The 27,241-nt window shown below is 35.9% G+C and overlaps 2 protein-coding genes across 6 annotated transcripts; both read left to right on the top strand.

The window, feature by feature from the left end:
* Window positions 1-6,679: 6,679 nt before the first annotated feature.
* LOC143453133 (uncharacterized) lies at window positions 6,680-9,106 on the top strand. Of its 2 annotated transcripts, XM_076954295.1 has the most exons (3): window positions 6,680-8,144; window positions 8,256-8,322; window positions 8,396-9,106. In XM_076954295.1, the coding sequence occupies exon 1, from the start codon at window positions 7,069-7,071 to the stop codon at window positions 8,020-8,022; it is 954 nt and encodes a 317-aa protein (XP_076810410.1). In that variant the 5' UTR covers window positions 6,680-7,068; the 3' UTR covers window positions 8,023-8,144; window positions 8,256-8,322; window positions 8,396-9,106. The 2 variants fall into 2 exon arrangements, with proteins under 2 accessions (XP_076810410.1, XP_076810409.1); XM_076954294.1 differs by having other exon boundaries at window positions 6,680-8,322.
* A 1,744-nt stretch (window positions 9,107-10,850) lies between these two features.
* LOC143451662 (ATP-binding cassette sub-family C member 4-like) lies at window positions 10,851-27,046 on the top strand. 4 transcript variants are annotated; one of them, XM_076952366.1, is made up of 31 exons: window positions 10,851-10,889; window positions 12,327-12,439; window positions 12,940-13,050; window positions 13,286-13,406; window positions 14,086-14,301; window positions 14,495-14,584; window positions 14,785-14,948; window positions 15,118-15,243; window positions 15,608-15,746; window positions 16,189-16,299; window positions 16,487-16,597; window positions 17,752-17,844; window positions 18,000-18,191; window positions 19,366-19,578; window positions 19,764-19,832; window positions 20,211-20,388; window positions 20,753-20,841; window positions 20,957-21,204; window positions 21,412-21,578; window positions 21,785-21,931; window positions 22,215-22,294; window positions 22,609-22,759; window positions 22,916-23,035; window positions 23,229-23,458; window positions 23,603-23,797; window positions 23,932-24,090; window positions 24,318-24,407; window positions 24,884-25,056; window positions 25,314-25,419; window positions 25,636-25,767; window positions 25,995-27,046. In XM_076952366.1, the coding sequence occupies exons 1-31, from the start codon at window positions 10,866-10,868 to the stop codon at window positions 26,046-26,048; spliced, it is 4,212 nt and encodes a 1,403-aa protein (XP_076808481.1). In that variant the 5' UTR covers window positions 10,851-10,865; the 3' UTR covers window positions 26,049-27,046. The 4 variants fall into 4 exon arrangements, with proteins under 4 accessions (XP_076808481.1, XP_076808480.1, XP_076808483.1 ...); XM_076952365.1 differs by having other exon boundaries at window positions 10,870-10,889; window positions 12,347-12,439; XM_076952368.1 differs by lacking the exon at window positions 10,851-10,889 and adding an exon at window positions 11,181-11,405 and having other exon boundaries at window positions 11,556-12,439.
* Window positions 27,047-27,241: the final 195 nt, after the last annotated feature.

A 27,241-nucleotide genomic window follows, 5' to 3' on the forward strand; every position in this document is an offset into this window, starting at 1 on the left:
ATTATCCCTCATCAGTCATCACTCGACTCCCGGTTAACCACTTAACCAAGCTAGACTGTGCTTCAACCTAGCATAGAATAAAAGTTTTTTGTGCACCGGACAGCGTAATTTTCAAAGACTGTGCGCCAGTAGGCAACAAAAGTGTGCATCAAATATCGCTATTAGGGAATTACGTAGCTTACAAGTACCAAAGTAGCATTTTTGACTCATTTTGGCACAAGATAGCTTTCTTTCCATACGGGGTTCCAACTGATACACAAATTTTTTGTTTGGTTTTTAGACTTTTTTATATCATTTTGAACAAAGTTTTTACATTGACCTCTATAGATTTCTACGGTCTTTGGTTTTGAATTACTGAATATTAGGCTACATTTTTGAAACTGATCAGAATTACTGAACAATAGCAAGCGTCGTTAATGCCTTGCCAAAAGTATTTGCCCAACCCCATACTTTTAACATTAGTTCCACTGGGTATCAAACACGGGCTGCAATATTGCGAAACTAGCAGTCCAGCACTTTAAAGTTAGGCGTTATGTTACGTCGCATTGCCCTTTTGCTGTTTTGGGCTATATGATCTTGCTAAGGTTCTGCCGTAATGACGGCGGTGATGCCTCTCAAGTCTTAACGATCATATCCATCGTTCGCCACATGTTCAAACAATTGTTTGCCAACGTTAATTCGTTGACAACTGACATTCTTGTTGATTCTACTTTGTGAATGTGCAAAAGTTGTTGATATTATTGTTTCCACCTGTGTTGTAACATTTCTATAGTAATTAGTTATTTTTCGGTGCTTGCGCAGTATTTATAATGATATGCGTTTTATCAAGATACACACAGTGTTCAGTACCGAATACAGTAAGATTAAATTTTAGTTACATTCTTGCATCAATCATTTGTAGTTCAGGATTTTAGCCGTCTGTGAGGCCGGGGTGAAAACGCCCTTCTGAGCAGTCAAAAACCTTAACGGAGTAATTAAAGATACGTCTGTGGATCAAACCGTATCAAATCTTCCGCAAACGTTATAGATTGATTAAGAAACTCTTGTTTTGACCGTTATATCAAACAGTCTGTATCTGCCCTCTGTCAACGAGACGACAAGAAAAGCTACAGTAATATAACTTACTAGAAAGTTGATCTCCTATAAAGTGTTTAAGTGTACCAGTATCAAGCTGAAAGTTTATTTCAAATTGGCGAATCAGTTGTTAGAGTTCGGCCTCGCTTACCTTTGGCTAGTTGCAACAGGTGCTCGGCTAATTCTACCTAGAGACGGTATTACTCCTACCTACCTACCTACTCCTTATTCGTGTTGTTGGGAAAAACGTAAACAGACGCTTATAACACTATAACAGCAAATGGATTTGGGCGCTTTAAGAGACCAAGAATGTTGCAGAAATCGCGCTCTAACAATCGTTAAAATGGGATCTGCGCAAGCTGGCATGTTTTATGTTTTTGCATGTTTTCCGTTCGCTTCGCTTCATTTACTCTGTGTAGAATTGGATAGCTTTACACAAATCCAACGGATTTAAGGAGACGTAGCCTATATGTTTCAAAAAAGGACAATTTTTTTTAGCCTATTTCTTTACATAGTTAAATTACCAAAATGCAATTACTCGAAAATGATGTCATGGGGCTCAATGAAATTTTGCATGTAAACTCACCCCATTCGTCTACTTTCCGCCCATTGAAATGGTCCAGAGTACGGGAATTTTTTCCCATTCCAATGGTTGAAAGTATGCCTTTCTTACCCTAGAGTAAGATATATGCCTTTGGAATGGGGAGAATTTTACTTCGGCACAAGTACGGTTTGTGAACCCCATTCGTCTATTTTTCCGCCCATTAAAATGGACCTGCTTTCAGCAATGGGGTTTCCCACAAACCATATTTCTGCCGAAGTAAACATATCCCCATTCCAAATGCATATATCTTACTCTAGGGTAAGAAAGGCATTATACTTCTTGCCATTCAAATGGGAAAATATTACCGCATTTTCACCCATTTTAATGCGCGGAAAGCAGGCGAATCGGGTGGTAAACTAGACATGCCTGAAACTACCTCAAACCGGAATATGACATGGTTTAGTCAAGTCAAGTCAAGAGTGGATTTTTAGGCTTAAAATATACATCTTTTTTCACACCAATTATTTCCTGAATTCTGCACGCGACCTGGAAATTTGAAACGCGCCAACTGCCAGGGTAGTTCCCTAAAAAACAATATTAACCATGCTACCCCCTCATTGGTCTAAACAGGTTTTTTTAAAGCCCTACGTAAGAGAAATCTTAATTTCTGACCCATATACTTCCTTTAATGTTTCATTTGTTATTGTCGTATAGTTTATATTTCGTCATTGACTGCGCGTAGCGAAACGTAACCTCCTTTTAGAATGGTCAAAGAAGAAATATCAAAATCCTTTTCCATATCACATTTCACCCAGAACAGTATAGAATAGATAAAACATTTTGGCGCTTGCGGTTGAAAGCTGGCTCGCCGGACGCGTATAAATTTTATGAAAAGTTAAAAGTATTTGATTCGTTTGTTTATATTTATGTATTTATGATGATATTTATGCATTACTAACCGAATTTTTGCATGTTCTTGTTATTGCTGAATTTGACGGATGACGTAAAAAGGATGAAAGGGATTACGTAAAAAGGCAAGTGCCTATTCGAGCATAACGAGCCTCTTAGTTCTGCTTTCTCGTTTCCATTCCCTGCAGGCATCAGTACTAACTATATTACAATGAGCAAGATAACTGTGAACTGTCGATCACGAATAGGATGCTTATTTTGTTTATCGTCACAATTGTATTTTAGCTAAGTTGTGGCACTGTGCGGCTAGCGAGAAGAATTAATCTGCCGGCCCTTGGGCCGTAGTTTGATGTATTTAGGCTTGATACTAAGGCCTTCAATATGATTCAGAAACCAAACAAAAAGTAAGCTGCGCTAAAACATTGTTGTCTTAGTATAGCAGAACTTGTTGTACCTTCTGCTCTTTTGTTTGATAAAGCTCTCAGTCATGTTTACATATAAAACATGTAAAAGTCAAAGGTTCTCGTAAAGCGGATTTTACAAACCGTATGACAAGATCCTTGTTCGAAGTTGGCGAGTAAGTTCTCATTGAGCGACCGAATTACAAGAAGAGACCGACAGTCGATCTCCAAATAACAACTTAGGCTAAAGTTTTAAATCTATATTTTTCTTTGTAACTGTCTCATTTACAGTGGTATCAGTAACCACTGGTCAACATGATTGTAATAAAACTAATGCATTAAGGCGTAAGTAGAATGTTTTGATTTTTGGAAGGTTTCTTTTTTTAAATTTGAAAAAAGTATTTGGAATATTTTTAAAGTTCTTGGTTATGGACATCGCGATCGATTCAGAAGAGATTCTTGTTGATAAACTTCGTAAAATGTGCAATGGCAGTGATGGTAAAGAAATAAATCCTTCTTTATCTGCAACTGTATTTCACAAAATGGGTTTGCTTTACGGGAAGAAGGCCCCGGACAAAATTAGCCTTATTCAAAGCGCAACTTTATTAAATGCTGCCATTGTGAGAAAACCAGATAATATCGACGACATAAAACGAGACCTGCATGAAGTTGCTTTGTGATAGCATCCTTGCAAACGCACGTGCCCAAAATGCAGAATGCCTGGTTAGTTTAAGTGAAACTGTTCAATCTCGAGTAAGAGAGTTGAGGGGCTGGACGAATTCACAACTTAAACTGGTCAACTACATATCGACAAGGGTCGAAGGCAAAGATCTTCATATTCTAGAGACAGACAAAATCACGAGCATACAAAAGATTCAGAAAGATATTTCATCTAGATATACTAGTATCATGGATAATTTGTCCCAAAAATGTATTTTGATTTTGGGAGACCCGCCTGTGCGCTATGCTCACGTTGGAATGGGATCGTTAGCACGTCAAGAGATAACACCTTATTCAGATTTTGAGAACATAATCGTTTTGGAAGAAGGAATCCAGTCAAGAAAAGATTATCAAGATATTCTGGAATATTTTAGATGGTTTGCAGTTATTTTTCAGGCAGTCTTGATAAACCTTGGAGAGACCATTATTCCTAGTGTTGCCATTCCGACTTTAAATGATTTTTTGACTGATGGCGGTGACTGGTTTTATGATGCCATTACAAAAAGCGGCATTAGTTTTGACGGGTTAATGCCACATGCATGCAAGACACCCTTAGGGCGACAGCAGTTAACTCCCGAAAAACGTTTTACCACAGAGCTTATAAAACCTGTCAATGAGATGCTTTGTTATCTTGATTCGGATCAGGATTTGAAAAACGGCTATCACTTGGCGTCTATCCTCAATAAGCCTTGCTACGTGTCAGGAGATGTAATGGTTTACCAGGATTTTTACAAAGGTGTTCAAGAGAAATTGCTTTCTCAACGACATTCCAACGAATATGATTTTTTCCAGACACTTAAACGTCAAGTTAAGGAAGACAAGAAGAAGTTCGAGATTTTCAAATCTATTGACAACATACGGAAGTCCGGAAGTTTTAATATGAAGAGCGTCATCTATCGTAGTATGACAATATTCATATCAGCACTCGCCACGTACCACGTACCACGTACCACGCATAGAAGCTGCTTCATGTTTTGCCATAATTAATGAGCTTGCAGATAAAAAGATAATCACCAGAAATGACAGACATAAGTTGAGCTATGCAATAGCCGTCGCCTGTGAGGTGCGTCTTAAAATCTACATGAAGAAGGAAAGGCAAGAAGACGTTATTTTTCACTCCAATACCTCTCAAGGGAATAACGCTGAAGCAGTCGACAGCGTAGGCGCTCGAAGCATGGTTGATTACTTTAATACAGCTTGGATATTCCAGGAAGCGTTACCTAACTTCAGTCCTTCTTCCGCAGATGACAAGTTAAACATTGTCTGGCACGCCAAAATTACATCCTATTGTGTGATATGCTATTATTTGCAGCTATACAAGATGTGTATAACAATAAGTAGAAGCGCAATACAAAACAAAACCCTCTCTGCTGAAGACTTACCAAAGGTAAAGTTATTTATGGCAATAAGTTTGTTGAAGAATAACGATCCTGCTGAAGCTTTGAAACATATCCAACCTGATTTGTTTCTTCACAAAGATATAGGTTCTTTGGCAAAGTAAATACACCGAGGCGTTCAAAAGTTTAAACAAGTCGCAGGAAATATATGGTCACGCTTCGTCCAAAAGTTTTAATGCTGGTAATTGTTTTTATCGGCTTGGTCTTTGTCTGTTTAATCAAGAAAGATATGAGCTAGCTCTTATCAACTTCGAGTCAGCCCTGGAGGTATATCAAGAAAATAAACTAAGCGTTGGTTGCAAGAAAAACTTTGCTGATTGTTTGTATCGGCATCCAGGCAGGATAGCGACTGTCAAAACAGCGACTGTCATAATGGCGACTTCATAATAGCAACGTAATCAAGTGAGCGACATTCCAAACAGCGATTGTCTAAATGCCGACCGCATTAAAACAGCGACTGTTATGATAGCGACTTAACTAGACTTTCCATTTTTCCAAATTTTTTTGTTGTTTATCATTGCTTTTTGAAATAGGCTTGAACATTTGCTTAATTGCCTATTGTGATGGGATCAACGGAAACTCATCATCCTTCCATCTTTCGATTCATCGAAGCTTTAAGACGGGAGGAAGCCCTTCAACGGGCAAACCGAACCCAGCTACTACAAGGCAGAGACCTGACTCAGCGAATGAAAAGATACGTGACAATGAACACACGAATCACTGTTGTACAGCAAAATCGAGGCCAGTATGATCTGCGGCAGTTCCTTCGAGCCCTTGCTCGCAATTTAGAAATAAACGTGTCTTGATTTTTATTGCATTTTTATTTTATTTTATTGCTTTTTAAATCATGTGACTTCATGTGACTATGGATAGTCCAAATAAAATGTTGTTTTAAAGTCCCTTTTGGTTTCAATCTTTCACTACGCAGTATTTGCCTGTTTCTGCGTGCATACGTGTGTAGAGAGGTGTGGGGGATGGAAGTGCGTGTGCGCGTAAGCCTTGGATTTAATAAAAGAAGTGAGGTCGCTGTTGTGGCAGTCGCTGTTTTAAATGAATCGCTGTCGTGTGGTCGCTCTATTGATAGTCGCTGTTCTGACAGTCGCTATTTGGAACCCGAGCCGTTTGTATCATGCCGGTTTATGCAGCAAAGAGTTACACTGTTACAAGGAAGGGTTGAATTATTTCAAAGAGGCAAAATGCAGTTATGAAGCATCGGTGGATGATACCACGCATGCGGTGGTCGCCGATTGCAACTTCAATACCGGCTTTTGTCTTCTTTACTTAAATCAGTTTGCCGATGCCTTTAGATCAGGGGTGGGCAAACTTTTTGTACTGAGGGCCACATTTGAAAAAATGTTGCAGCCGGCGGGCCGCACATTCTCATTACAAAGTAGGAAAATTTACCCTGTGTGTAAATAAACGCATATTCATATTAAACACAATTTTTGTATTCCACACTCAGTTACGTTTAAATCTATGCAATCATCATCACAAAATTTAATGAGACTTGTGCAACTGTTCACAGTTTTACGGTTACGGTAGGCCTACGGTAGCCGCTACCGTAATTGTATTTCATGATCAAACAATTGAATCAAGCAATGCGTGAGAAATGTATGTTGCAATACATGCGCGACTGACGCCTTACGGTATTACGGTAGCCGCTACCGTAATTGTATTTTATGATCAAACAATTGAATCAAGCAATGCGTGAGAAGTGTATGTTGCAATACATGCGCGACTGACGTGTGTGTGTTTACGCACTGAAAGTGAAGAGAAAAACACACTCGTAAAGGGAATAATATTTTGTCATGTAACCTGTTTAATTAAAACAATAAGTGATGAGTAGGAGTTTCTGCAAGTGCCGGCGGGCCGCAGAAAATGGACCCGCGGGCCGCATGCGGCCCGCGGGCCGTAGTTTGCCCACCCCTGCTTTAGATACTTAGAACGAGCTTGCAATGCGCGCAAAGCGTTAGTAGGAGAAAATGAAAGGAACGGCAAAGGAGTCGCTGAATGCTTTTACAATATGGGGATATGTTTACTACATCAAAAACAATATGGCCGTTCGTTGAAATACTTCCAAGAATCTTCCTCCATCTTGAGGCAACTGCCAAGCTGCGAAAATGTAATATTGAGGGATTGCTTTTACAACAGTGGTCTCTGCTGGTTTAACCAAAGCAAATATCGTAAATCTCTTAACGAATTTCAGAAAGCACTAAAAATCTACAACAGTTTGCCTGCAGATGATGTGTTACAACAAGTTTCCTGTTGCCACTATAGGATTGCGTTATGTTTGTTTAACTTAAAACAGTATGAAGAAGCAAAATGGCACTTTGACAAGACTATAAAAAACAAAATTACATTAGAACAGAATACCTTTGAAGGCATTGATTTTGCGGATTTATTTTTAAAAGCCGGTGTATGCGCCGAGAAGACAAATTGTTTTCAGGAGGCTGTTGGGCTTTTTAAACAAGCTGTTGCAGAGTATGAACTTGTTAACGCAGATCCCGACAACGATGTCAACATTGCTGATGCCTCATATCGTATGGGTTTATGTCTGCGTGATTTGTTGCGGTATGACGAAGCAGAGCAGAAGTTGCAGTTGGCATTACGTATCTTTGACACGAATATGTTTAAGGAAGATATAGCTGATTGTTTGTTTCAGATTGCTTTGTGCAAAAAGCAACTAAACAGTTACGATGAAGGTGTTATCTATTTTGAGAAATCTCTCGGCGCATACAAGTTACTTTCGGAAGATGCAGCGTATGACCTTGACATTGACCACTGCCTGTATGGCATCGTTAAATGCCTCGGAGCACTTGGTTATAATGAACCAAGTACGACGTCACAATTGTTGGAAGTACTAGATGCATATCACCGTCGTGTACCAGTTAATATAGTATGGGATAGAGACATATTGGAATGCAAAACAGAATTGCGTGATATTTTAAATAATACCAACAATGAAAGTTTAGCATAAACCACATGGGGAAGCCTATACAGCAAAGTGTAATTCGACACTCGCACTGACCAACAAGTCCAAACGATGGATTTAGTTCTCATTCTGTCAAAATTTATGATTCATAAACGAGTTATTGTTTGGTAAGTGCATCGTTTGTGGACCTTTTCATTTTTAACACCCTGTGCTTTTACGATTTATGCGTTTCCATGTTTTTATTATGATTTTAATTTCTGACGCATTTTCATTCCTAGCAATCATCTTCATCTACCTCATAAAACTCAGAGCTTGTACCGGCTACAACATCATATTTTTTATCGGGTAAATATGCTTGTTATTCTACAGTACACAAACAGAAATCTTTATTAAAGTAACACCAATGTTGTTTTTAAAGGCATTCATTTTCTGAAGAAGATGATCATGTTTAACTCTTGTTTCTGAATGAAAGAAGAAAATATTTCTCTACTTGTAAATTTGTGTGTCTTCTTTAAACCATTTTGTATGCATGAACCGCTGTATAAATATTGTTTCAATATGTGACGTATTTGGTTATGTTAATTTCAAACTTTAGTTCAAATTGTCTGTAAATATTTCCTACTTACGCACATCAATGATGTTCAAAAAAATAAAGCTGAACTGCAATGGAAGCCTTTATCATAACCACAGGCGTAAGCCTACTGCTGTTCATTTGCGTCCAGGCTTGTCAAGAAACGTTGTTACAACGGTGCTCAGCGTGATTTTCATATTGTATAAATGACATTTTAATTAAGTGTCGTGTGCTTTGTTGCCAGTGTCGTTTAACGAAGGGCTCTTCAACCTTTTTTCCTCTCATGCACCTTTCTATAGTGATGCTTTGATTTCATGCAACCTGGTCATTGAAATAGCTTAATAACCACATCAAAGCGTTTGTTTTTTACCTGTTTTTCAAACGTATACTGAAAATGTCAATTCTGCATATGAAAAAGAAATTTTCCTGTTTATGACATCACCATGGCTTGGTTTCGTTTGAATGCTTAATCGTGTAACAGTGCTGGCTACCTCCTTGGTTTTTTTTGGAGGAGTTAGGCTTGTAAATGTTCGATTTTTTCATTTATCAATTTAGTAGAAAAAGGCGATTACACAGTTGGAGAGATGAATGTCTTGCCGTGTAATAAATGTCGGGCAAATTAAGTATTCGAGATCGAATAATTAATTTGCGTCATGCTGAGGTAGTAGAAACCAAAGTTGAAGGTACGCATGTAAATGGATGGTTATTAAGGGACCTAAATTTGCCCACCACACATGGGATACCCAGAGTCGGGTTTAGGGTCTAGAAATGAACAAAGTGGGCCTGGGCCCACCACACAAAAACATTCATTCAAACTAGAACATCTGCACGAATACATTTTAAACTAATAACGTTATTGCGTTTAGCTGCACACAGCATTATCCCTTTTAACTTTTCGGACTAGTCGGGCCATTCTTCACATATAACTTTCATTATATTCCGGCGTCTACAAGGCATTATTCGTATTCCGGCTGTAAATAACATAATAAAAAAAACAAACAGTGGTGAACCCTTGTGCACCCCTTTGGCTGTTGTTGTGGTGCACTCTGGTTGAAGATCACTGGTTTAACGCATTAGCGCAAGCTTGATGACATTTTGTTAAATCAATGATCATTTTTTTCAAAGCGCGAGGTCTTCAATTTGCTTGTATTTGGTTTTCTAATTTGTTCAGTCTTAGTTAAAACAAGCGTTTTTATATGGCCATTAGCCCACACGATAGTAATGTTGTCTAAGACTTGGCGATAGCCGGTAGGCCAACCAACCGCCTTGCTTTTGCGCCGCTGAATTTCTTCCTTCATTGTACAGCTTGTTTTCCTTCGATGGGGTTCTCGTTATCTGCTTTATGTTCACTACAAACATCATGTAATCTTTGTAACCACGCCAACAAGTTGCAGTACTAATTGACAATGTGCTGAATGCACGTACCAAGTTAATTATTGAATGAATTATTTTTGGTAAACAAATGGACTATTTCACCATGAGTAAATCTCGATGTATGTTGTTAAAGATAAATAGATAGGTGGTTAGGTTAGGAGAATAGGCACGCATAAAGTTGATTAAAGGTATCAAATCAACTAACTTGCATCATCATAGACAATCACAACGTGTTGCCAAAAGTATTTTTGAGTTGCTGCAATTCGTGTAATACGACCTACATTTGGCAGACTGACATTTGGCGCTGACCAACACTGAAATTTGATGCTGACTAAGCAAGCTATGTCTCAAGTTTCAATGGAAGACTTTCAACAACTGATTAACTAACTTGAGGAATAATAGCAAGAGATGTCCTCAGTCCGTCAAGTTCAATTAATAGGCCTATATAATATAATCAAATATATAATAAATTAAAAAATCGGAATATAATCGAATTAAAAAAACTAACAACTATGGGTAACGGTGAATAAAGTAATGCAAGTTCTTGCTATTGAACAATTTTACCGGTAGGCGGTAGGCTATATGTATATCTGCTGTAAAGCTTCAGATGTAATGAAAGCCTTTGGTGGGCAAAACAAGAGTCAAAAATCAATAGCTTAGCTAGATTTATTGATTACAAATTTACAAATATTGGAAATTGGGCTATGTACTGTACCTCACAATAAGTTGAACCATTCATAAGCACTTGGCTTCTTTGAATCCATGCTTGATCATGACGATCAGCACAGCCGATCAAAACAGTTTTCGCCAAGATCTTCATTGTGCAGAAGTGAAATTCCTGAGTATTTAAATTATATCTATGACACAAACAAATGATCCATCGGTGTCGGCAAGAGACAAACGATCACTGGGTTGACATTCGGCGATTTTGGACTATAAACAAATGCAAATATCAAGAAAAAATGAGGTTAGTTTTGTACAATGTTAAAACAAAAAGTATTTCACTTACAGTTAAGCATTATCAGTCTATGTAAAAAATTAAAAGTAACATAAAAATAGGACCAAACCTTATTAAAATGAATCATTTTGTCAAATAATTTTGCTTTCGGGTATTCCCCTACTTGACAACCAAAAATTTCGAGCACCATGTTCATCACGAATGCTTTTCACGTTGTTGATATAAATAGGCCACAAAATGTAAGCAGTTGATCAGATGTAAAACTAAAGGAAGTAACAATTTCACCGCAAGTAGGTCTCGCGGCGCGTTCAACAGCCAGGGAAGCTAAGAGAATGGGTTTGCAACAAGTTGGCTTAAGCTTTTTTGGGTTTAATTGAAGTTAGATGGCATAGTATATGGTAATGTTTATCCTCGGACTGAGGAAAGTCTTTGCACGACTTAAGCCCAGCAATGATTCCACATCGCTCAAATCCCGGTTACCGAGCTAGCCTTTTTGCAAGTTACGATTGTCACATATTTTTTATGGTATTGCCCCTTTTTCACTAGATCTACTGAACAATTAAAAGATAAATCTAGCCTAGGTTACTATGTTATTACATATAAGTTAAGTTAAAAAACCTGGGGAATTACTCCCCGGAATTACTCCAGGCTTTATTCAACTATTCCGCTATTCAGGCCTTCAAGTCAGAGTGCCAAAGTACAACAGACCCGGTTTGGTGATATCAGTTAAGGCCCGTGAGCCTAGCTGGAAAGTTTGGTACTTTTCGACGAGGTCTCGAGAAGGACGGCTAAAATTGGGATAACCCGGTGCAGGACGGCTGAAATTGAGTACAGAATGGTGTGCTAGGTGCACTTTGCAGTCTGCAATGAATATCTAAACAAACAAATGTGCGATCTTTTCCTTAAAAATAGCAAACATTGAGGCGCTAAACGCAAAGATTGTGGGCCTTTTATCAGTGATAAATGTGTGATCTCTATCTAAAAAAGGAGATAATTAGGTGCACCAGCCACAGTCTTGAAAACCCTTGAGGATAAAGTTGCCATGCTTTCCACTATGGCCTATGAGGCTACAAGCCAAGCAATAGTGTGCCTAGAATGAAGTAAATTAAGTAATGTGGGCTTTTTTATGTAGCTAACTGGATATTTTGTTGAGTGGATATAAGATATTGACTAATTCTTATTATTATGGCAAAGTAGCCCCTGATTTCATGAATGGCCTTCTACTTTCACAAGGAATTTAATTATAAAGTTGTATTTTGCCCCCACTGGGCCCCACATTGCCCCTAAAATTTCTTATAAATACTTTATTTACAGTTTATTTATTCATTTCATCCTATTTTATTTACAGTTTTTCATACTGTTTTGATGTTGTCTATTGTATACCAAGTTTTTTTTACCTGCTGTACTGTAGGTTTCCAGGCTTAAATATGTTATTATGCAATTTAGGTGAATTCTATTGTTTGCAGTGCAGCTAGAAGTGACATGGATTCAAAGGAGCCTTATAATCTGAAGCCAAGTGCTTATGAAAGATCTAATATTTTTGCCCGACTTTTTGTGAGGTAAAATTGTAAACATTTTAAATCAACAGATCTGGCTGCTATTAATATTGTTTGTTTTGAAACTACAGTAATATTGAACAAATAACAATAAAATACAATGACGTTCATTAAGACTCATCAATCATTAAGACTTATCAAGACTGAAGTAATAATAAAATTATATTGAGATTTCAAAAATTGTTGCAGGTTGAAACAATTATCATTTACAGTTAGACTATGCATTGCCTTGACTCTTCTGTAAACATCATTGTTCCCATTTAACTTTGAAAACCTACTTACATGCGGAACCTTACTGTTGTGGATGCTTTTTTAATGTTTTGAATAGAGTGTTTTATTGTTTGTGTGCTGTTATTGCCTTGTGACAAACATAAACAAAACACTTATACATGATTTCTCCATTAATGATTTGGAAACATTTAGACAAAAAATAGTTGTTAAGTTATGGACGTTATAAATGATATGAAAAAAATAAGCAAAATGTTATAAACTTTGCTTTATAGTTGGATTAATCCTGTTCTGGCAACTGGTAACAAAAGAAAGTTGAATGATTCAGACTTATTTGAAGTGGCTAAGGAACACAAGTCATCATATTTGTGTGAAAAATTAGAAAAGTATCTTTTTCTTCCTTATTATTTACTTTTTGCCTTTATGTCATACAAATACAAGTAATCAGTATCGATATATTACTTTGTGTAAATAATATACATGTTTTAAGAGTAATAAACGGATCTTAGTGGAACACGGCTGTTTTTGTAGGTGCTTTTATTACGATTTAGTGTTTCATTGGTTTGTTCGTAATTAGTGCAGTTCTGTATTTCACCTAAATGAATTTTTTCATTTCTGCAGAAACTGGAATCTTGAACTAGAAAGAGCAAAGAGAAAAAATATTAAACCGAGTCTTGTTCGAACATTTTTTAAAACTTACCTAGTTAAAGTCGTTGCAATTAGCATCTTTATATTGTTAGGGGTAAGTTTTGAACAACTGTCTGTACATGTTCGCAAGCAGCTGACACTTTGGCTATTATAGTGTTTATTGTATCAAACAAATGTGCTACTGTGTTTAAATTGTAAGGTTTACGAACACCTAAGTTTACACGCTTGACGTCCCAATTGTGCTTACAAGAATTAATCAAGAAAGGTCATTTATACTTTGGCGAATAATTTTGGGGGGGCCTGCAAAACATAGCAGAAATATAATTAAGTCAAGACCTTAGTATACGATGTGCTTCGGATATCACTTGTTGTAGAAAGTATTTGTTATAAAATCGTATCAATCAAGCTCAAGCATTGATAATGTAATCAGGGCATTTGGTGTTATGCATTATGCTCATATTTATGTTCTGACTATTTGAGTAATTTTATTTCTATTTAGACATTGATATAGCGTTAGATGAACCAGTCTTAGCAGACTACTTTGAGATTTTCTCTTGAAAATGAACTGGAAACTCATTCACGTTTATGCTACTCTTTAAAATATATACTTTAGATTATTGGAAGTTGGTAATTTAATTGAAATTAGTGATTTACTGGGATCAGTTAAGTTGAGTTGTCCAAACTGTAGAGTTAAGTAACTTTGAATTATTTTAAGATTGAAATTAAAGAGAATTAAGTTAATGAATGGGTTTTCACTGTAAAGTTCTTTCCAGGAAGCTTGTAGAATAACAGGACCAATTCTGATTGGAGAACTAACAGGATATCTCAATAACTTTGACACATTACCGGCATGGAGGGGTTATGCTTTTGCCAGTGGCCTTGCTGGTGTCGTTTTGATAACACCATTTTGCTTTCAGTCTTACTTTCTCATTGTTCAAATACTTGGTTGGAATATACGCACTGCTATGGTAGCACTCATGTACAAAAAAGTAGGTTTAAATCTTATTCTGAAGAAAAACAATGACGTACAGTTTATTTTTGCCAAAATTGGAGAGTTATATAAACTTTTGAATACATTTTCCATGTAGCTTTGAACACTAGAGTTTGTAATATGTTTGAATAATTTGTTAACTTATAAGTCGGAGCTATTACTAGTTCTAAATTTTTGATGTTATTTTTCAGACATTAAGGCTGAACTATGCAGCATTGCTGCAAACTAGTACAGGTCACATTGTTAACCTTTCAGCAACTGATGTGTTGAGATTTGACTATGTAAGTATAGACTTGGATACTTTAATCAAAGCATAGTTTACTCTCTAATTTAACTACTTTTGTCTTTGTAAGGAGTTTTTTAGTTCTGTAAGCCTGTACTTCATATACTTGATATTTTAAGTTTTTCAATACTTTCAAGATAATTTGTTTCCGCTTAAATGTGCTTGCAACACTATTTCACTTTTAATTTTTTCTCTTAGACATTTGCTTTTGTGCATTACTTGTGGGCTGCACCCTTAGAAGCAGCTGTTGTAGTCTACATCTTGTGGTTGAGATTAGGACCATCGCCATTAGCCGGGGTCTCAGTTTTCTTTGTTTTGATGATATTACAAAGCCTAAGTGGAAGACTTTTTGGAGCATTAAGGTCACTTGATCTTGTTTCTGTGATAAATATTATGAATGCTTCTTGCCTTTTTAACTTATTAGAAATCTGAACATTATTGCTTGTCACTTTATGATGATTTCATGGATAACTCTCTCTGAAAGCTTACTATAAAAAGCACGTTTGGTTGTAAAACTTGTTTTACTTATAGATTTAAGGCTGCTCACTGGACTGATGAAAGAATTTCACTTATGAGCGAAATAATTTCGGGAATGAGAATCATTAAAATGTATTCTTGGGAAAAGTCTTTCTTTGAACTCGCCAAGTATTTAAGAACGTCAGTGCAACATTTTTTATTATTTTATTGTGTTTAACTTGTATCTATATTTTGATTTTAAACTTTTTAAGTCAAGCACAATAACAAAACTCTTTATTTAATAGGCATCACACATGAAACATATAAATACCCTAGGTATAAGGTGACAGTAATAGTTTTGTTAACACATAAGTGCAATTGAGTTGAAATCAATTGAGCTGCTTTTTGCATTGTAAACTGCAAGCTTATTTACAAGTAAAAGTTTACATTTTTGTAGTTATAACAAGGCTTGCTTCAAAGGTTACAACTATTTTTAATTGGCTGAAAATGGTTTAAAGTAAACTATACTGTTTTAACAATTTATGATAAATTTTCAACACTTTAGGAGAGAAATACGAAAAATTTTGCAAGCATCTTTACTGAGATCATTTAACCAGAGTTCTGCGTATGCTGCAAGCCAAGTACTCACTTTTACCACTTTTATGGTCTATATTGCCTTGGGTGGCTCACTTACCACAGAAACTGTAAGTTAACCAAAGTTGTGATATGCGTTGATTAGCTCAGTAGTGTAGTTGGCTAGAGTAATAGACTTGCAACCATCCCAGTGTTGCTGCACTGCCATTACAATACCTGATGGGCAACGGATTAATGATGCCTGGTCCTGCTTAATGGACCTGGTGGACAGTTCCAAATTTGGACAAGATCAAAACAAACACAATAAATGAATATCCATAAGAAAATACACACAGCCTAAGTCGGTAACTGGGCTAAAGCAATTAAAAATCAGTGCTGAGTTTAAGTTTCATAAAGACTTTCCAAAGTTTAAGGATAAATATTTTGATATAAAACCAAACAACTTTTGCCCTTCCTGGCAATATGTTTAGTTGTTCATATTATCAGCATTAGTAGAGGAAATGTTAGTAGCTACTGTAAGTTAGAATAAATCACTTTTTGTTTGCTCATCAGCTGTTTGTGGCAATTGGATTGTTTTCTGCAATTCGATTTGCTGTTGGCTTTTTCTTTCCAACAAGTGTTGAAAAACTTGCGGAGACGATAACCGTGTTACGCAGGATAGAGGTGATTTGAAAGCTTTGACTTCCTATAACTGTTTATATTCTTAAATGTTTTACTTGGCTATCTACTGTTATATTGCGTAATTAATTGTATTTAATCTCATCACTGTGCAACATTTTTAAGTAGATTTTTTAAATCCTGAATACCTGTCATTGCATGAGAGTAATTTCGCTTACGTTGCTGGTCGCAGAAATTTCTTCTTCTTCCGGAAAAAGATTTTTATCCTGACCAAGTTACTGACATTAATGGGAAAGGGGAAAAGTTTGTTGAATTAATCAATTTCACTGGCTCCTGGGAAGAGGTGGGTTATTTTATATTAATGGTATTTAATTAATCCACACTTTATGATAATAAATGGTGTTTTTTTGTCTTATTAACTGTATATTATTTGCTTGAGAATATTACAAGAATTTTTTAACTTTTGTACCGTTAACTAGTAAATAGCCATTAAACTGCAAGTTTTCAGAATACCATTATGTTATGTATATGTTAGCACATTGCATGCCAATGATGACTTTTTATGAAAAGGGAATTGTTTTCCACTGCCAGCCGTGACAAACTTCTTGTTGCCAGTATGCTGGCAATGCATACATAAGGGTTTTACTCGATATTTTGCATGCAAATTAAATTATTAAACCCTTGTACCTTATAGAGCAGGGCTTTTCAAATTTTTTTGTTCTGCGACTCATTTTAGCAAAGAAATTTCTATGCGACCCCTTGAGAAGTAGCTTACACGTCAATGATGTTAAAGCGATAAACGTCCAATTACAAATCTCAAGTGGTATTTTTGTCTCTGGCAAAATCATACAAGTGCACACAATCCACCGAAGTACAGTAACCTGCAGTAATAAAAGAATCTCGTAATGGAAACAGCAAGGCGAATAAAAAATAATCAAAAAACAATTAAATTTATAAAAATTAAATTTATTTCGCGACCCCAAAATTACATTTGGCTACCCCAAAGGGGTTGCGACCCACAGTTTGAGAAGCCCTGTTATAAAGTCTGCATGTCCATATTGTAATTTCTTATAGGCATTATGGGCAGTAAGAATCACATTAATCTTATTGACTGAAAGCACGACTTCCATGACATACTAATTGTTTCTTTCTAAACAGGAAGCAGCCAGCTTCAACATGTAGCAGTTTGTCACGTTTTTAATCAATGACAGAAACGGATCTAATTGTTGACAGTAAATAGAGCAAATATGCTACTTAAGATGAAATTTTGGCAGAGCTTAAAGCAGTGCATAAAACAGTTTCAAATAGTTGTGTGAAAAGATTCTACAAAATTTCTAACTCCCAATTATGTTGAAAATAATAACGCATTTTTCTTAACATTTAGACACTGCATACAAATACAGTTTAAATAATAATAATTCATGTCCGTATAATAATTAATGATGTAATAATAAGATATGAATTAATATTTAGTGTTGTTCTTTTTGTATTTTTAAGGACAACGCATTGGCACCAGCAATTACTGACATTTCCATGAGAGCAAATCAAGGCAAACTGATGATTGTTATTGGGCCAGTTGGTTCTGGAAAGGCAATTCAAACTTCAATTATTAACATACCACAGTTCCTTAACTTTGTAGATTTATGCTTCTATATATAACACAAAATACTACGTTTAAAACACATTGGTTATTTTGAGCACTTAGTTTTTTCCCTCCTGTCTTAGTTTTTATATCTTGCTTTTAGACTACTTTGCTGAGTGCTATATTGGGAGAATTGCTTACGATTAATGGACAAGCCAATATCCGTGGCAAAATTGGTTACTGCAGTCAAGTGGCGTGGCTGTTCTCTGCAACAATTCGTGAAAATATTTTATTTGGAGAAGAATTTAATGAGCAACGCTACCAAGAAGTGGTGGAAGCCTGTGCATTGAAGAGGGTTTGAAAGTTCTGCTTATTAATGACTTGAGACCTGCATAAAAATAATCAAAGAATCAAAAACCCTTTATTTTAAATTTAATTTGTTTCAAATCCATGGCAGTCGCTATTAAATAAATACCGGTAGTTAATGGCACAATGTAGCATTATGTGTCGATTGCTCATATTTACATGGATATGACTCATACGTTGTGAATGGAACATGATATAAGCAAGCATTCAACATCGGTCTCAGAATACCTCTAGCTTATTCATAGTATCCAGAAATTTGAATTGCCGGTAAATTATTACGCTTTAGTAACCAGACGTGTTTTGTTGGTCATAGTAATCACGTCTCATAGATCGTTCAGGAAGTTATCAAAAGATTTTATGTAATGCTCGAAACTAGGATCTTACAGGATGTATTGCACTTTATGGTAATTTGTACCATTATAAATTGGTGGTATATAACGACTTAAAGGCGGTTGTATGTTGTAAATTAGGTATTTCTAAAAGTGACACATTTCTAGAAATTCTTCTTGTTACGCCGCGCCCCCGCTGTGAAAAGAGAACGAAATAGAATAGTTTGTCAAGTTATTGGTGCGTAAATGAGTAATACGCTTCAATGCGGAGAGAGAGCAAAATTATATAAATATCACAATATCTCAAAAATTACAAAATCCAACTTTATCAAACAAACATGGACAGATAGCTGAACATTTTTTATGAAAAGTCACCAAATTTTAATTTTCTACAGCAAACAATGCAACGGTACGCCACGTTTTGCTATGACTGTGTGCGGGAGAAGCAACAGTCGATTCGATCAACTGTCGCTTTGATCAGTTGTCGTTTCGATAAAGTGTCGTTTGATCAACTGTCGGTTCGATAAAGTGTCGTTCGATCAACTGTCGTTTCGATCAGGTGTCGTTTCGATCAGCTGTCGTTCGATTAAGTGTCTTTCGATAAACTGTCGTTCGATTAAGTGTCGTTCGATAAAGTGTCTTTCGATCAGGTGTCGCGTCACGGGCCAAGTTGGCACACATATGTTGACACTAAAAACAGAATACAACACCATCGTGAAACACAAGCTGATGTGCTGGGTGCATGAAATGCAAGCATGAAATCCCAACTATTAGGTGTCTAAAATTCTATTGTTTCATTCTGTGTCTAATACAAATTAAACAAACTTTTGGTAGGATTTTGAAATTCTTTCAAATGGCGATTTCACCTTGGTTGGAGAGAGAGGCATTACATTGAGCGGGGGCCAGAAAGCTCGTATTAACCTGGCCAGATTGGCTTATCGATCCAATCTGGACATCGTGTTATTGGACGATCCACTCAGCGCCGTCGACCCATCAGTGGCTGACCATCTGTTTAATAAATGCATTTGTGGATATTTGAAGGACAAGGTGAGCAAGTTAAGTTTTTGATTCACATGTAGTTCGATCCCTGTCCAACTAAAAACCTGCTTAATATGTTAGTTTTATGTCTGCCGCAAGCATTTTTGCTAACAATTTACTGAAGGTAAGTTGTGAGAAACATTTTGTCATTTGGATTTGCTGCTTATGTTTACTATTTAGTCTTCATTTTTAAGATTCGAATTTTGGTAACACATCAACTGCAGTTTTTGGAAAATGCTGATGAGCTTTTAATTTTAAAAGAGGTAAAATCTTCGTTTTATTGTTTGAGCAACTTTTCATTTCAAAACTTTTGAATGGAATGTCTAGATCAGGGATGTCCAACCTTTTATTATAGTGGGCCGCATTGTCACCTGAAATAATTGAATGGGCCGCATTGTCAATTGAAATAATTGAATGGGCCGCAAAACCTATTAAATTTCAAGAAAAATGGGTACATGAAGTACATACTTTTGGAGTGAAAATGACTAGCGGGCCCCACAAAAACCTCAGGCGGGCCGCACTGTGGCCCGCGGGCCGCATGTTGGACATCCCTGGTCTAGATAATTTGGGATGAACTTTAATGCGAACGTTTGACACAAATGATGCACACATATGTCTTTCGTACTAATTTATCTATTCAGGGCAAGGTGATCGAAAAGGGAAAATACAATGAATTGATAAGAAAGGGAACCAGTTTTGCTTCATATGTAACACTAGAATCAGATTTAAAAAACGTTGGTGATGAAAAGATGATAAAGAAGTCACGAAGACCATCAGCTTTGTTTCTGAAACCACTGATAAGGCGTCAATCTTCTGTTTGTAAGTCCAAAAATTTAGGAACTTGGCTATAACATATTTTCTAAGAAGAATTTTCGGTGAATTAATAGTTAAAACTAAACTAGAAATTGGAAGTAACTAACTAGCAATTGAAATAATTCGGGAATTACATAATCTTACCACTTGCCATTTTTTATTTACTTGTAATTGTTAACAAATGCCTTGTATTTCATAATTTGTTGCTATCAGTAACAAATATCAAACATGGTTCAGATATAAAATTTCAATCGTTTAAAGTACTTAAACTAAAGTACAGTAATGTAATTACAAGAGTACAAGTAAGTAATTGCAAGTGCAGGATGTACAGTAATTGTTTTAAATTTTTGTGACGTTTGTTCTTTCATAGCTTCATTAAATCCTGCATACACTGAAAACGAACTGCTGTCCGCTTCGTCAGCATTTAGCTTTGACTTCAATTTTCCTGGCATATTTGAGGTGATTTGTTAACATACGCAGGTTTCAAATGATTTGAACATTTGTTTGTGTTTGCCATATTCTGCTTAAAAATGCTCCCTTTTATACAAAATAAACTTTTCCGTTTGCATTTTAGGCAGATGAGTCTGAAATGCCTTTTTCACAACAAGTTGCTAATAGCAACAGCAATCAAAATAACAAAAACGTTGTCACAAAAGACAAGTCTGAAACTGAAGGGAAAGATAAAATAAAAAAAGTTTCATTAAAAATCTATTATGAATACTTCGTAAAAGGGGTCAATGTTTTCTACTTTGTCATATTTCTGGTCATTTGTATGGGGAATCATGTTCTGCTAATTATGTCAGATTGGTGGATAACCAACTGGTACGTTTTGTAAACGATACAATTTTTATTTCTAGATTTCTGTCATTGTGAATTAATTATTGTTATTTTCACTGCTTCACTGCGTAATTTATTCTATGTCAGAAATCTTTTTCAAAAAATGACTACTTTTTCCTTAGTCCTGGTAAATTAGTGTACATTAAGATGGATGTCTGCTTTCACTTATCACTTTTATTCATATTCACATAGGGCCTCTACTGAAGAACAATTTGAGAAATTAGTCAGGGACAATATAACCAATGTTAATATGTTCACAAACTCGTCATTATATGCAAACAGCAGCATGGCCACTCCTACGGTCATGGCTAAGCTAGTTTTCTTCCAAAATCGACAATATTATGTCATTGTTTACTCAAGTAAGTAGGAGAATAGATATCATAGCTCTTCTAATGAAAACATTTTACATTAAATGTATTCAAATTGGGGCTGGATTGATGATTTCCAAGAAGTATTTGTTTGGTTTACACATTATATACCAATATTGACATTAGTTAGAATACATTTGAACTACCAGTACATAAAGTGCCAACAAATCTCATTTAGTTTTACCTTTTTTCCACAGTTTTGACTCCTGGGTTTATCATAACAATATTTGTAAGATGTGCCATGCATTTCTATTTATGTATTTCTGCCAATTCTAAACTTCACACTGGAATGCTCACTTCAATTTTTAAAGCTAAGATAAGGTTCTTTGATGTCAATCCAGTTGGTAAGTGATGACTAACATAAATCATCAAAGGATGTATTTACATAGTGTAAGAAAGTTTCCCAACTTTCCAAAACGACATGAGATCCATTTGAACAGGGTTATTTTCATATGTAATTGTAGTCTGACATTGCATACATTGTGAAAAGCGTAATAGCATGTGCTACACGTTTAACAGCATGTACTACAATTATTTGTGATGCTAGGATGTATTGTTCTATTGGTGTTACAGTATTGACATTCAGTAGCAAAGGATTCTAAATGTAATGATTTGTTTTCTTTGAAGGCAGCGTTCTGAATCGATTCTCAAAAGATTTGGGGCAAGTGGATGAATTATTGCCCTATACCACCTTAGATTTTTTGTTTGTAAGTGATGTAAAATTATAATATTTTTTTGGTTGGCATGTATTGGAAATGTAAAGTCGGTTTATGCAATGCTATGACATTGACTGACAAGACATATATCAAGTTGCGTACAGTAGTGAGGGGTTTAGCTGATTTACACTGGTTCAATTTAACTTTTGCCTGAAGCTCACAGAATCAGATTTTAAAATACAGATATTTACTGTTGATAACAGAACTTATGAATCACACTGATTTTTGTATCTTTACACTTGTAGCAAATCCGTAATCAAACCGCTGTTACTTGTGTATTAACTAGCTGTAAATTTTTTTTCTAGTATGCAGGGTCCTTTTTAACAATCATCATTTTCGTTGTTTCAATCAATTACTTTGTTATCATCATTGTTGTTCCAATGCTTATTTACTGCATCTGGATTAGGACCTACTTTGTACGCTGTTCAAGAGAAATTAAAAGAATTGAAGGAGCCTGTAAGTATTATTTTTGTCCATAACTTGTCACAGGTCTTTTCAAAGCTCTTTATTAATTTTTGCTGATATTTTACAAGTTTGTAATGAGTAGTATGATATGCAGTCGTTTAAATTTTGAAATACTTTTTTGCAAGTTTTCGTGCTTTTTTGTTGTAGATCGTAGTCCAGTGTTTGGTCATTTGTCAAATACATTGCAAGGTTTGGTCACTATTCGATCATTTGGCATGGAAGAAAGAGCAACAGAAATGTATCATCATCTGCAGGATTTACATGGCGGTAAGTTTTAGCTGTCACCTGCATGCTTCACAAGTAGTGCCTGAGGAATTAGCAGAAAAAATATTTTAAATATTTCGTGGTTGCACTTTTTGTGTACGGTGTCTTAAGTTTTACCAGTATGATTGCTGTGTCTTTATTTTAGTTGTATTGTGTTTTATGAGAAGATAAGGCTAAAACTATACCATTTTTTCAGCTGCTTGGTTTTTGTTTTTATCTGTGACGCGTTGGGTGGGTTTTCGTCTTGACTTGGTCTCAAGTATTTTTGTGATTGCTGTCGCATTCTTTGCTGTGGTGTTGGTATCAGTTCTGCCGGATACATCTCCACTTAATGCCAGTAACATTGGATTAACTTTGGCTTACTCAATAAATTTACTCTCACTCTTTCAGTGGATGATTCGTCAAAGCGCTGAAGCTGAAAATTTGGTAAAATCCTTGAGAAAACTTGCATAACGAGCAAGAGCCCTAAAAATTATTTTTAAGTGGAAACTAACCATTAAAATAGATGTTTGTATTACAAGTACATCACCTCAGTTCAAATCAAGATAAATAATTTCTTTTTTTTTGCAGATGACATCCGTTGAAAGAATTTACGAGTATCATAACTTAACACCGGAAGTCCCAGAAAATGCCGAAAAAAAGGAGCCACCTAGTGGCTGGCCTCAAAGTGGTGCGATCACTATGAAAAATGTTGATTATGCTCATTTTCAAGATGGTCCTTGCGTTTTGAAAAGTCTTAATCTTGAGTTTAATGCAAAGGAGAAGGTACTTATCACGAATTGAAATACGCCACTTTGTCATTCAAAAATTTATCAATGAATCTGTCAAACTACTAATAACCTACTCACAAAACATCAAAAGCCAACTAAAAAGTAACGATTTTCACCTACCTTTGACAGGTCGGAATAGTTGGTCGGACTGGGGCAGGGAAGAGTTCCCTTATTGCTGTTCTATTCAGAATGTCAGACCAAATCAGTGGGAAAGTCTCCATCGATGGAATTGATACTTCGGAAATTGAACTTGACGGACTGAGGGCATCTCTTGCTATTATTCCTCAAGTTAGTTATTATTTGGCTAATTAATTGTAACAAATGTTATATGCCGTTAAGGAAGTCTTTTAATTTGTTGTTTAAAAATACTTATTTTGTGCATTTTAGTCAATAGAACAGATGATGTAATGGAATATTTTAATCAAACAAAGCTTTGTGCTTATATTATGATTATAAGTGGATAGAGTTATTAGTTTGTATCGTGCATGGTCTAAAGTGGTTGAACACGTTTCCAGGATCCTGTACTTTTCGGTGGAACCATGCGCAGGAATCTTGATGTATTTTCAACATACACTGATGATCAACTGTGGAATGCTTTAGAAAAGGTTGCTTGAAACATTTTAACTTTTTTATGGCATTGACAGTATCTTGTTGTGGCCTGCTGTTACATTGAAATATTAGTTCAGACTGATGCAATGGCGTACCGGTAATCCCTATTCCATAATGGGTAGAGCGCTCGCTTTGCATGCGATAGATCTGGGGTTTGACTTTGGGGTGGGTCATGCCAAAACTTAAAGTTGCTATTTGCTGCCTTCTAACCTGGAGCTCGGCGCATATTTGGCACAAGATGTCACACACACCGAGCTACCAGTGAAACTCATGGTCTAGGTTTCAGTACTTGTAGCTGTAGTGCTCTATGGCTATGCAAAGGAGCTATAGGCGCAACCTTTTCGTCGTTGAGACACAGAAACAAAGTGTTTACTAAACTTAAACCACACCAGCATTTTGCTAAAATTTATCTGGTTTCACAGTAGTTAAATCTGTACTAAACATTTCATGTTTACATTTCTCTTTTTTTCAGGTTCAGTTAAAATCAGTTGTTGAAAGTCTTCCATTGAAACTTGAGACAGAGCTTGCTGAGTCAGGATCAAATTTCAGTGTTGGACAGCGCCAGTTGGTCTGTCTTGCAAGGGCTATTTTACGTAACAATCGCATTTTAATCATCGATGAAGCGACAGCCAACGTTGATTTGAGGTGAAATTTAATCATTAAAGCCGACTGCTTTGCATCTAAGAGTAAAAAGACAACAATCAGATAATCCATTTGGTTTGAAAATAAATCGTGAGTTAGATCGAAGAGTGTGTGTTATTGTTCAATTCGATGGTTTCAAGTTAAGTGTTATTTTATTTTACTGTTTTAGTCATCACTATATTACTTATAAACTAGTGTTATTTTATCATAATGCTTTGTGACCTTCACCTACAGAGATAATATGTCTTCTGTGTTTGTAGAACCGATCGCTTTATTCAGGAAACCATAAGGAAAGAGTTTTCAGAATGTACAGTTCTGACAATTGCCCACAGATTGAATACGATTATCGATTCGGACAGAATACTGGTATAAGCATGTTTGTTATCAGCACAAAAATAAACAACAGCTACAATAATCTTGGTATAATTTTGTATCGTTAACAACAGGGCTATTTACCAGAGCCAAATGCATATTGTGTGGTATTGTAATGGTGGTCTATTCGTTATTTTAAACAAAGACCTGGTGTTATGTTGAAATAAATGCAATGCCATGTTATGACTCAATCGCCAGCTTACAACTTAGGTGCTAGATGCCGGTGAAGCCATCGAGTTTGACAAACCTCACATTCTCCTTCAAGACAAAAATGGTCTCTTTAATGAAATGGTAGGAATGACCGGCACACAGGAAAAAGAGCTTCGAACGCTTGCTGAAAAAGTAAGTGGTCACATTGCTGCTACAAACGCAACAGACAGTCGCTGTAGTTTCTTTTGAGAAATTGAGCTTTATTGTGTTAAAACTGTTAACGTACAGTTGAGTTATAATCAGTAAATTGGACTAAGGAACAACTTCTCCTTCTAGAACGTGTACAAGATACCTCGCGCTTTCGATGTTTTGTAAAAGTTAAGGCCGTTTATTTTATCAACACTTTTTCGATATTTTAGGCTTACCATGCCTGTACAGTAATCAAAGAAAGTAATGATGAAGAAGAAAAATAAGCACCTCGCGGTGACGTTTCCCAGTTTGAAGTGAATGATAGATCTAATCAGCAAGTTTCTAGGTCGTTTTCTTGTGTCATCTATTAATTTAGTCAATTTTCTCTGTAACCGCATCTATGTATTCTTTATTTATAGATATATATCTGTATGCAATTTTATCCGTATGTATTACATTTTGAAATGCGTCATTATATGTCAGTTTTACTGCCAAGTTTCATTCCGTATTGTTACTTTTTATATAGAACAATAGTTTACGTTTACGTTCCTTTACCGCAATCGTATCTATCCATCGTTTGGTTTCAGTCTGGCGTTCGCATTGTAATTGCTCATTGTAAATGAGATTGCTTTTTTGACTGGCTTACTTTTCTCGAACTTTTATCAGGTAGTAGCCTACGGTATTGATCACGACCAGGTTTCAAAGTAAAATGATTACGACCGACACATCTGTAAATTACTGGATAAATAATACACTTATTGGCAATATACATTGTACAAGAGATGTTGAACACGATAGCTAACTAGAAATTATTACATCAACTTGTTTACACGTCTTGTAAAGCTCTTAAAGCAGATAGTCAATCACTGGTCAACAGCCAATTTTAAACGGAGATGCGATTAGGTGATTCTTGATTCGTGTGGTTTTTGACGCTGATTCCGAAAATGCCCTTATTTTGTTTCTAGCACATCTGGTTTTCGAGATATTTGCATTTTAAATTTTTAGTTGTTATGCTATAATAACCTATTATAGGAAGAGTCTTTTGAAAAATAAGTGGTATATTGAACAGTTAATTCCACATGTAGATAGTGCTTACAGCACTGCGGCAGAAAATTTGAAATGAACTGTTTGGTTTTCACAATGTTTGTTAATGGCAGATTTTAATCAATATTGTAGTAACGTATACTGTTCAACAGATTTATTTGTGCCATATTTTGATCGACTGCTATTCTGCCTTTGCTATGTCAAGAAAGTGCAAGAACAATCCCGATTTGTTTTGTTATATTTGTGGCATTTTTACAATCAAAGGCAAGCAACGAAGTATCACTTCAGATATCAAAAAGATGTACAAGTCCAAGACAAAAAGTGGGCACTTGTATGCTCTAAGAGCCTTCTCAAAATAGAGTACACCTATCTCGTAACTCCCAAATAGTTTCTTGCAAAAAGCAATCTTATTCGAGTGTGAGATATTGAAATG

This window comes from Clavelina lepadiformis, chromosome 4 (assembly GCF_947623445.1).
Source record: "Clavelina lepadiformis chromosome 4, kaClaLepa1.1, whole genome shotgun sequence".
Classification (NCBI taxonomy): domain Eukaryota; kingdom Metazoa; phylum Chordata; class Ascidiacea; order Aplousobranchia; family Clavelinidae; genus Clavelina; species Clavelina lepadiformis.

Bases quoted from the DNA above. Each gene is read 5' to 3' on its own strand.
- LOC143453133 (XM_076954294.1), top strand. From the start codon at position 7,069: ATGGGGATATGTTTACTACATCAAAAACAATATGGCCGTTCGTTGAAA.
- LOC143451662 (XM_076952366.1), top strand. From the start codon at position 10,866: ATGCAAATATCAAGAAAAAATGAG. The intron at 16,598-17,751 runs GTGGGTTATTTT...TGTATTTTTAAG, and splicing joins TCACTGGCTCCTGGGAAGAG to GACAACGCATTGGCACCAGC. The intron at 21,579-21,784 runs GTAAGTAGGAGA...TTTTTTCCACAG, and splicing joins TTATGTCATTGTTTACTCAA to TTTTGACTCCTGGGTTTATC.